This window comes from Ipomoea nil, unplaced genomic scaffold, assembly GCF_001879475.1.
Source record: "Ipomoea nil cultivar Tokyo-kokei standard unplaced genomic scaffold, Asagao_1.1 scaffold3195, whole genome shotgun sequence".
Taxonomy (NCBI): Eukaryota; Viridiplantae; Streptophyta; class Magnoliopsida; order Solanales; family Convolvulaceae; genus Ipomoea; species Ipomoea nil.
This window is the reverse complement of record NW_017619623.1, coordinates 2,458,802-2,471,124: the sequence shown is the minus strand read 5'-3', so window position 1 is coordinate 2,471,124 and position 12,323 is coordinate 2,458,802. Positions and strand designations below refer to the sequence as shown.

The following is a 12,323-nucleotide window of genomic DNA, read 5'->3' as shown; positions in this document are numbered from 1 at the left end:
CGACTACACAAGCCTTCGTAACCTCACTCATCACGAATTGATATGCCTTCCTTATGCCCGGTTCCAACCTTATGGCTACCCCCAACCTTATATCTAGTTCCAACCTTTACCTCCAGGACCCCTGTACACCAAGTCCAACCTTATTCCCCCAGGAACCGTCGTTCCCCCTCCAACAGTCCCTCCAACAGAACCACTGATTTCATAGTACATGAGGGTACCGATCACACACGGCAACACATGCCCTGGATAACACATGTTATCCCAGAATAAATACGTGAACCTTACACAAAGGTCACAACCTCCATAATCACGTCATGGCCACCACGAGGACCACTGTGGTACCTTGGTGACTAATGTCCCATACCATTAATCGTGCAATCCAGGTACAGCCACACACACCACACCACAACAGGAATCAATCAACGGATCACAACGAAGATATGAACCCATACTCAATCAAGGAATGGGTCACAGCCCAACAACAACGATGATTAACACAAGTCATCATCAACAATAGAAAGGTACAAACAACACACACGCTAGCATTTAAACACCGAACTAGCATGCCCATCAAACGTGTAAACCAAACATAGTTCCGAAGAACACACAAGACTCATCACAGTTCAACGAAACACAATGTTGAACACTTAGCACGATTCAAGACACCAAAACCTACATGGATTCCTACCATATAGTTCTAGACATACGAAACATCAAGAAGACGCTCAAATAGTTCCATAAAAGAACATCGGGAAATCAAAAGACCAAATACCGAGGCAAAAGAATCACGGGGAACAAATCCCCGCCAAGCCAACATATGTTCCCCGCGGGTGGACCCCCACCCGTGGTTCCGCCCGCGGGTACCAACACCCACAAGACACGTTCCCCGTGGGTGGGGCGGCGAGTAGGTCATTGCCCGCCGTTCCACCCGCAGGTACACCAACCTGTACCAAAATATCCCTTCGGGGATTTTCAACACCAAGTTCAAATTCAAGTCCAAAACATGCCAAATCTCACCAAATACAACAAAATGACTTGAATCAAAGGAATAGCCAAGCAATGGCATACAAGAACCCTAATAACAAGCTCTAGATATGCATTTTCACAAGACAATGCATAAACACTCACATTTCATAGCAAAACACATGTAGAATCCAAGAAATCATCATATAGGTGGACAAAATAGATTTTGTAGAGCATGGGTTACCTCTTGTAGACAAAAACCTTCACTTAATACTTCACCAAGCTCCTAATAAGGCTCACCTTCCAAACCCACTTCAAGAACACACCAAAAGATCATAAAGATTCTATCTTTAAGGAAAGACACCTTAGAAAACACTAAAACACAAGATAAACATAGATCTTACCCTCCTAGATGCTCAAATGTATGAAAGGTAGAATCTTGGAGACAAACTTTGAAGATTTGACAAAGCTCCAACTTGGCTTGGAAGAAAAGCTATCTAACTTTTAGAGCGAAGGAGGAGTTCAAGTTTGGAAAGGGTAAGGAGAAAGAATGAGGAGTGTCTTCTAGGTGAGCTTGCATTACTATCATATGGTGAAATATCTTGAATACCCTTACTAAAATGAAGAGGTGTAAGGGAACAAGGGAACTATTCACAAAGCTTTAGGTACAACCTTGACTTTGGGTTGACTAGTCAATTACTAGTCCCCAACTATTAAATTTTCAGGAATTTAAGGAATTAAATTACCAATTGAATTAGGATTAATTACTTAATTAATCCCTTAATCGAATTTGGATTACGGGGTGTCACAGGTGTGGTGTGTGTGGTTGTACCTGGATTGCACGATTAATGGTGTGGGACATTAGTTACCAAGGTACGACAGTGGTCCTCGTGGTGGCCATGACGCGATTATGGAGTTTGTGACCTGAGTGATGGGTTCACGTATTTCTTGGGTGGCATGTGTTGCCGTGTGTGTGATCGGTACCCTCGTGTACTATGAATCGGTGGTCGTTGGTGGGGGACGACGGTCCCAGGAGGGAAAAGGTTGGACTTGGTTGTACAGGGGTCCTGGAGGTAATGGTTAGAACTAGACATAAGGTTGGGGGTATCCATAAGGTTGAAACCGAGCATAAGGAAGGCATCTCAATTCGTGATGGGTGGTGTCACGAAGGCTTGTGTAGCCGTTGTTGTGTGTTTCTCTATTCGTGACATGTGTTGTCACAAAGGCATGTGTTGCCAATGGTTGTGTCCTTATTCTCTTGTGTTATGCATGTCGGGTGTTAATCTACTGTGTGATGGTAGATTATGCCTTGAGCCTTTCTTGTGAGTCGTTATTACTTCTTGTGGTCTTGGGATGTGTTCCCTTATCTTCATTGTGAGTGCATAGAGTCTTGTGTTTGACTTCTATCTTGGCTTTGAAATTGATATAAACTATTTCCTGTTTTGCAAATGATTTTGTATACATATAAACTATCTACATATGATATTTCACATGTATTGGTGGGTTACCAGCTTCATTCGCTGACCGGGCGTCGTCTCATATATATATTTGTGTTCTTTCAGGTGCTGAGTAGATGATAGTGCGGTCTAGAGGCAGTTAGTGTAGGCCCCTTTCCCTTGTGATGGTTTGGGCCTGCGTGTCTTTGATTAAACTCAAGACTTTATGTTGTTGACTTTGCTTTTGGGATTGATAGATTATGTTGCAGATGTTTACGCCTGTGCGTTCACCGTTGTGTGAGCGTGGCATAACACTCTACGTTTTCCATCTATTTCATGTTTAAGTCTTCTGCTGTGTATGCTTTTATGGTTAGAATTATCTACATGTTTAAGGTTTAATTTGGTATATGGAAATCGGGGGTGTTACAACTACATTGTCCTAACGTTTATTTTCACTAATTATTTAATTAAAAATATATTACTAATATAATTATTCCTAATAAAATTGGGTATAAAAAAGGTAATAACATTATTATTATTATTATTATTATTATTATTATTATTATTATTATTATTATTATTATTAGATTACAGAAATGCCCCTAAGTTTTGGGGGGAAAACTTGGCTATGAGGATTTTACTTATATATATATATATATATATATATATATATATATATATATATATATATATATACATATATATATATATATATATATATATATATATATATATATTAAATATATGTATACCATTAGGTCATTCTACATGTTAATCTAAACAGCTAATTGTTTCAAATATCTTTTACCAGTCGTTGATATAATTTGCGGGTCAAATCTGCTAACGCTAATCGCTAACTGCTGATTGTCAAACAAGGACATTGCGAGGTAGTTGTATGATTTGAATACTCTCTTTGTCAACAAATTCCTCAAATAGTTAATATGATTGGCTTTATTAATTATATTTTTTTTAATTTTTTCACGGTATTAATAAAATACTTGGTAAATAAATATATAGCATTATTTTGTATTATAACTTTGATATTTAATTAAAAAATAGTGCTCAAAAAAAGATTATAGACAATGTAGTGAATATAATCAATTAATTAATTTGAATGTAAAGAATTTTTACATTGGACAAATATAAAAGACAATATAACTAATAAAATTATTTATCTTAATTAATTTATTGATAATGATTTATTTTATAAAGACATTGTAGGAACATTGTAGCGAATATAATCAATTGATGAATTTGAATGTACAGAATTTTTATATTGGAGAAAAATAGAGAAATATAACTAATGAAATTATTTCTCTTATTTAATTTATTGATAATGAATAATTTTTTTTGAATAAAGACATTGTAGACACATAATTCTAAATCAAAGAAATGCATATGTATTATTTTTTGTTGTAGCTATTAAATTATTATTTTATACCGGAGTAATCTACATCTACAAATCTACAAATCTAACAAGAGCCAATAATATTAGACCTTTAACATGAACAAAAAAAAATGTCGGTGTAATATTATTTCTTAAAATGAATGTTTCATATTATTTTGATTTTAGTATTATTTAATAATTTTCATTATTTACGCTCTATTATATTATTTTCTTCCCTTAAATAATCATAAATTCTGTTAGTATAAACTTTAGCAACGGAATATTCCGTTAACTATTTATTATTCTTAACTTACTCATTAATTTTTATAAAAAGGTCTTAGTTTCGAACCACATCCCAATTAGAGTTTGACATAATTGTTAAACATATACTACGAATACGTTAAAACGTATTAAAATTAAAATATATATATATATATATATATATATATATATATATATATATATATATAATTTAACATAAACTTTGGTCAAATAATTAGCCCGACTAAATGCATAGCATTCAAAGTTGAGCATCAAAGATTATAAATTAGGAACTTTAAAAATTATTTGATTTTCTTGCATTTTTCTTTATAAAAAAAAAATAAATTTAGGTTAAGTTTTTTGTTTTGTTTTTTTTTTTTTGTTTAATTAATGTTCTTTTGATTATTTAGAACAAAATTTAATATTTCAATTATGCTTTTGCATTATTGGAATGATTTAGGTCATCATGGTATTAATATTTTTTGTATGTATTTTTATAATGGTACAATTGTACATTATTTTACAAATATTATACTATTATTTTTTTATCGGACAAAATTGTTCTTAAATCATTGTTAGACATGCGCGACCTAACTACAAAGTTGTTGATCATAAATACAATTACAACCGGACTCTAAAACGGTACAACCATTTTTCAAAGAATTAACAATGTTGACATCCCACTGGTCCCAATTGAATAAGTTTACACATAAAAATATTATCAATGCAAGAAAACTTCTAAATAAATTTGTAAGTTAATTTAATTTTTACTATATCATTATAACAATATCTATTGTGACAATATATTTTGAATTATTTATTAGCAATTGTAGCAATTGTCATTGACAAATTCTCAAAACAATTTGTCTAAACAACGAATGGAAATTAAAAAAATCAATGATTTTATTATTGTTGATGAAAAGTATGTACGTCACTTTATAACTCTCATTAAATTAAATAAATTAGTAGCTAAAACAAAAAATAATACATATGCATTTAATTACTTTAGAATTAGATGTTTATAATGTCTTTATTTTTTTAAAAAATATTCATTATAAAAAATTTAAAAAGAGATATAATTTCATTAGTTATAATTTTCTACAATTCAAAGATCCATTATATTCACTACATTGTCCATTGTCTTCTTTTTACATTATATTGTAATTAAATATCAAAGATATAATACAAAATATGTTATATATATATATATATATATATATATATATATATATATATATATATATATATATATATATATTTATTTATTTATTTATTTATTTATTTACCAAGTATTTATACAAATATAATAAATATTAATATTTTGTTCAATAATAACCTACGAGACACATCTCACAACGCATGAAACATGTAGGAGAAAAACTACCACTACCAAATATTAATAGGTGCTTGTAAGATAAAGAGTTCATAGTACAACTAAGATCACAGTCATATATATATATATATCAAGGCAAATCTAAAGCTTCTTACACTATAATCTCATTTCACAATTTATCCCTCTATGCTAGGCAAATTATGCTGCACAGTTCCAAAACGGTTCATAATTATGAATATATAGTTCAAAAATTATGAACATATAGTTCTATAATTCAAAAGTAGTATTTATTTAGATTATCGCTTTTAGACTAAGTATTTAGACTATCATTATTACAAAGTCGCAAACATTTATTTTAGTGACAATTATAATCAATTTCTCATATATTATCTTGAATTTATAGACTTTAAATTACCGATTTAAATAAATAAATTCAACATTTATTTACCTATGTATGAACATCTCCTATATAATATTACATTGATATACATTGAAATACTTCTTTAAAAATAATTATTGGGCATTATATTATTCGCGCGCGTTAAAAAATTATATAATTTAATAAGACTAAAATATAGTACTAATTATGCCAAATTTGATTGGGAAGGGTTCGAACCTCAGACATTTCTTATTAAAATCAATGAGTAAGTTAACGGTGAACTAACAAAAATTAACGGAAAAGATAATTGTTAATGGAAAAGTTAACGGATAATCATATTCATTAGGGATAAATTAAGAAATCTTAAAGAAAAATTAAAATATGATCAATTGAGTCATTCATTTGATTAAAAAGTTTGACCATTATTATTTTTACCCATTATAAGTCTAACTTTTCTCGGCTCTTATATATATACTAGTTTTTTACGCGCATTGCGCGATTGGGATAATGCCCAATTTTTTTTTTTTTTAAATAAGTACTTTAAAGTATATTAAGGCAGGATTATATTGAAATTGTTCATGCATAGATAATTGAAGGTTGAATTTGCGTATTTAAATAGGTAATTTTTCTCCCAAAGGTTGAGTATCCAACCCAAGGGCCCCCCACACTCCGACCCGACAGAGCATTGCGGGAGGTTGTAAATGCTGATACGCACAAGGAATCTGCCCACTTTGGACATAATTCCCGCACTGCCGCCGCCGAGGTTCAAACCTTGGTCTCTTCTCCCAAATACTATCCACTAAACCATTGAGCTAAGCCGGTGCGGGTTAAATAGGTAATTCTAAGTTTACAAATGCAAGATAATATAGTCAAGATTGATTATAATTGTCAATAAAATAATTGTATAGGTATGGTTGAAACCAAATACGGAACATAAGGGAGAACAAATAAAAATTAGGGCATAAAATATTAAATATATACTAATATTGTTTGAGGAGATTCCGACATTATGATTTGTGGTTAAGTTCTATTAAGACTTTAATATTAGAATTAGATTAATGGTATAGTTATAATTCTATATTAGACTTTAATATTAGAATTAGACTAACGGTGAATTAACGGAAAAATTAAATGGATAATCATATAATTAAGGATAAATTAGAAAATCTTAAAAGAAAAAAGTTAAAACCTGAACAATATGAACCATTCATTTGATTTAATAATTTGGCGGTCATTTTTTCTACCCAATGTTAATAATTAAATAAATTCGCTGGTCAAATCCGCTAGTATAATCCGCTAACGCTAACCCCTAACTGCTGATTGTCAAATGTGGACATTGCGAGGTAGTTCTCACTTCAATTTGTTGTGTGATTTGAATACTCCCTTTGTCACAAAATCTCTCAAGTAGTTAATATGGTTGGCTTTATTAATTATATTTTTTTTAATTTTTTCATGGTATTAATAAAATACTTGGTAAATAAATATATAGCATTATTTTGTATTATAACTTTAATATTTAATTAGAAAAATAGTGCACAAAAAAAGATAATAGATAATGTAGTGAATATAATCAATTGATGAATTTGAATGTAAAAATTTTTACATTTGAGAAAAATAAAGACAATATAACTAATGAAAATATTTCTTTTAATTAATTTATTGATAATTAATAATTTTTTTTCACTGAATAAAGACATTGTAAGGATAATGTAGCGAATATAATCAATTAATAAATTTGAATATAAAAAATTTTTGTATTGAAGAAAAATAAAGACAATATAACTAATAAAATTATTTCTCTTAGTTAATTTATTGATAATGAATAATTTTTTTTTTTGAATAAAGGCATCGTGGACACATAATTATAAATAAAAGAAATGCATATGTATTATTTTTTGTTGTAACTACTAAATTATTATTTATATAATTTAATAAGAGTAAAATAGAGTACTAATTATGCCAACTTTGATTGGGATGAGATTCGAACCTAAGACCTTTTTCTATTGAAATCAATGAGTAAGTTAACGGTGAACTAATGGCAATTCTTAAAATTTTAACGGAATTAGTAACAGTGCGTGGGTATTTTAGGAAATTTTAGTGTAAAATTTAAATCCGATCAATCAATCTGAGCCATTCATTTGATTAAAATCTGTGACCGCCATTTTTTCTACCCATTATAGGCCTAACTCTCTTGGGCTCTTATTAGTATAGTAGATATATATATATATATATATATATATATATATATATATATATATATATATATATATATATATATATATATATATATATATATATATATATATATAGAATAAAGTTCAAATGCAGCGGGGTCTTCCCATGCGGCGGTGCGGCGGAATTCCAGAATACACCAACAGTGTTAACAATATGCACCAACAGTGTTAGAAAAACACACCGCAATGAAATGCAATAAAACATCACAGAATACACAACAGACTCAAAAAAATACACCATATAACTCACCACCCCCAATGGTGTATTTCTGAACAGTGTATGGTGTTTTTACTCACACCTAATGGTGTGTGTTTGGTGACGCAGGGCTTTGTTTACTCTGTTTTTTTGTGGTGTATTTTCCTAACGTTGATGGTGCATATTTGGTGAACTATTGGTGTTGCTGCACCGTAAGAAATCGCCGCACCGTAAGACACTACCGCACCTGAACTCGCCTCTATATATATATATATATATATATATATATAGGGAAGGGCTCCCGTGCATTTACTCCTTCCCGTGAATAATGAGGTTGTATCTAAGCCCCACGTAGCTCTTGATCGAACGAATCAGATTAACAGCAAAAATTAAGCGCGAATTGCTCATTAAGGGCATTTTTGTCCTTTTGATTATATTAAAAAAAAAATAAAAAATCTGTTCTTCTTCTTCTTCGAGCGTTTTCAAAATTCACCATTGATTCCTAATCTTCGATATTTCCTAATCTCAGACGAATTTACGATCTCTACGGAATTGGCAATAAGATCTATTCTCTTCGTCGTTCAAAATCATATTCGTCAAAATAAACCCTAAACCCATCAAAAACGTCAACCGAAGAACAATGGAAGAATTCGATCGAGGTATTACCCAAATTCTATCTCTTTTCTGGAATTAATTTTATCTGCACTTGTATTGGCATCATTCTTGTCTTAATTACACGCACATTAAGCACTACATACATGCAACTTAACCACCGAATTACTGAGCTACTTTAATTAATCCGAGCCTAGAGCCTTACGCACGTAGATCATTAGGTAGCCAGATGATAATTTTTAAAAATGCACATATTACTGTTTGCCTCACACATGTTATCCGTTGAGCACACGCATATTAATTCCTTTCCAGACGTATGTTATGTTACTGGACTCTCTGACGCACGTTAAGTAATGACATAATATTTTAACAAACACTCACGCATGTTAACTTTCAACATGCGCACATTAACTATTACCCTGAAGCACGTTAGTTTCTCACTTGCCGCACATACTCTAGTATTTTATAAATCTGCCATATTGACAATGATCTGATTAACTTAACGCATATTATGTGTTCACATTACGCACGTAGAGGCTTGCAACAACACAATCATAACTTCATGCTTATATGTTACAGTTCCCATTGACATTCAATCTACCAACAACCCCAGTTTGAGTCCCAGCAGCAGCAGCAATGGTCATACATTGACCATATCTCCTGGAATGACACAGTATTGGACTCCTCACTATGAAGATGAAATTAAACTAGCAGTAGACATGATTTTTAAAACATTGGATGCTGGTATTGAATTCTACAATCATTATGCTGCCAAAGTCGGGTTTGACACGAGGTCTAGTTCCGACGTTACAGCACGTGACGGGACAAAAACTCAAAAGCAAATCGTTTGCAATAGAGAAGGATTTAAGAATACAGGAGCTCAACATTGTCACTCGCAGTCAAGTGCAGATGCAGGGGAAGGTCCTTCCCGTCCAAAGCGGCGAAGGGTTTCAAACAGAACTGGCTGCAGAGCTAGGATTATATTTAAGTACATTGGAGCAGCTGGGTACCAAGTTACAACTTTTATTGAAAAACATAATCACAGCATGTCTTCGGTTCTGGAAAGGCAGTTTCTAAAGGGAAATAGAAACATCTCCAGTGTTCACCAGAAGTTTATACTTGATTGCGCTAAAGCAAATATTGGAGCATCAAAATCACACGGTTTATACAGTCATATTGTGGGGGATTACTCTGAAGTTGGGGTGACTGTAGTTGACTTTAAGAATGTTAGAAGGGATCTCAGAGCATACATATTAGGAGCTGATGCACAAATAGTGGTGCATAATATTATTAAGAAACAAGAGATGTGCCCTGCATTTGCTTTTGACTACGAAGTTAATGAAGATGAGCAGATGAGCAGACTGTTTTGGGCAGATCCAATGTCAAAAAAGAATTTTGCAGCATTTGGAGATGTTGTCTCTTTTGATGCCACATACTCAACAAACAGGTATATACTATTCTATTCACATTCTTGCTTACGTTTCATTAATTAATACACATTTAGCATTGCCTGATCTGTTGAGCCATGTTAAGATTTAGACACGTTCACTGTTTTATTGAAAAAGAGTTGAAATAAAAATAAGCGCACATTGTCGTTTTATACCACGCATTTTAAACGCTACTGTCTCGCATATTAATGCGGAATTTCCAGAATTAGACCTCAATTACATATGTGTGCTATTTTAATACTTAATGTGCATTACTCTAATTCTCTAAGTGCGGCAGTTTGACACCTGCATACTGTGATGACGCTTTTTGTCTTGTAGGTACGATCTGGTTTTTACACCCTTCACCGGAGTTGATAACCATAAAAATGTATAACATTCGGTGCTGGACTACTGCTGAAAGAAGAGATTGAGTCTTATGTTTGGCTCTTTGAAAAATTTAAAAAGGCAATGGGTATGGAACCAAGAATAATTGTCACCGATCATGATCCAGCTATGAATGTGGCGATTCCAACAGTTTTCAAGCAAGCCAGGCATCGTTATTGCATGTGGCACATCATGTGTAAAGTTGGGGAAAAGGTGGGTCCTACGCTGAACAAGGATGAGGAATTCAGGAACAAACTGAACTCAATTGTTTGGACGTCATCTTTGGAACCTCCTTATTTTGAGAAGCAGTGGAGAGAGCTCATGGAAAAGTACAACTTAGTCGAGCACAATTGGTTACAACTATGTTTGAGGCTAGAAAGCATTGGATCCTAGCGTATTTTAGAGATAGCTTTATGGGGGGTCTACTCAGGACAACTTCTCGTTCCGAAAGTGAGAACTACACGTACAGCCGTTTTACTGGTCCTCAATCAAGCCTAGTTGAATTCATGATGAACTTTGACAGTGCTCTTAAATCACAACGTAACACAAATGCAAAGCTAAACAGTGACAACGAAGGCTACAATCCAGATATGAAGACGCCTCTGAGGATTGAAAAGCACGCTTCAATCGTCTACACCATTATTGTTTTCTATCAAGTTCCGGAAGAAATATGTGCCTCCTGTTTCAAATGTATGGTGTTGAGTGTTAGAGAAGACGGTGGAATGTTGCACTATGATATTATGGATGGAAAGAACAAAAGATTTACTGTGGTGCACAATGTAAATGATCATGAGGCCAAATGCAGTTGCAAGATGTTTGAGATGGTTGGACTGTTGTGTAGACACATATTTGTGGTCTTTAGAGACCTTGAAAGGATCCCTCTGAAGTACGTGGTTAATCTGTGGACTAAGGATGCATCTTTAAAAGCTACATTTGAAATAGATGGTGTCATTTATGATCAGAATGGACCAAAGGATGAAAAGAAGATGTTGCTGAACAAAGTGTGGTCTGATATACACTGCTGTATGGATCTGGCAGGTTCAAACATGGAGCAATTGACTGCATTTTCCCAAGTGATTAATGAACAGAAACAGCTGCTACTGTCAGGAAAGGAGAAATTGTCCCCTCAGCACAGCAGGAGGACAGTTATAGAATCATATTGTGGATCAACAGAAATTTCAGAGATCAACATACTTCCACCGAAACAGGCAAGGAACAAGGGCAGCGGCAAGCGTATCAAAAGCAGCAAGGAGTTGGCAATGGAAAAACAAAAGGGCAGGAAGTGTAAATTTTGTGGTGTTAGAGGAGATCACCTTGACACCAGGACTTGCCCACTTAACCCCAAAAATAAGGACAAGCAAAAGGGTAAGAAAAAGGCATAGCAGACTTTTTTTTTTCAATGCCTTTACAGTCGAGAACGAAAATGGATAGCAAATATGAAACACATATACTTAGTTAACTCATTTCAGAACGTTTTTTACAGTTGAGATACTTGAATTTAATGTCCAGCTATTACTAGTTTTTGTTTTTATCACTAATTTGTGTTTAACAATCACTGCTACTAGCTTAATGTGTGTGTTATTACTACTTTACCTGCGTGCAGTTAATTCTTAATATGCGTTGATTACACTTTTAACGTGCGCTACATTAAACTTTAATATGCATAGTACAGAAACAGAATGTGCGTTGGTTTATGTATAGAAACTTTGGT

At 32.9% G+C, this 12,323-nt stretch overlaps 1 protein-coding gene across 1 annotated transcript in view; it reads left to right on the top strand.

Annotated features, from left to right (window-relative positions):
• Nucleotides 1-11,994, top strand: part of LOC109168248 (protein FAR1-RELATED SEQUENCE 5-like) — a 28,469-nt gene extending 16,475 nt beyond the window's left edge. Inside the window, exons 2-5 of the mRNA XM_019317285.1 lie at nt 9,381-10,248; nt 10,568-10,577; nt 10,694-10,941; nt 11,043-11,994. Of these exons, the coding sequence (XP_019172830.1) occupies nt 9,381-10,248; nt 10,568-10,577; nt 10,694-10,941; nt 11,043-11,994 (2,078 nt within the window). The remainder of the gene's footprint in view (nt 1-9,380; nt 10,249-10,567; nt 10,578-10,693; nt 10,942-11,042) is intronic.
• Nucleotides 11,995-12,323: the final 329 nt, after the last annotated feature.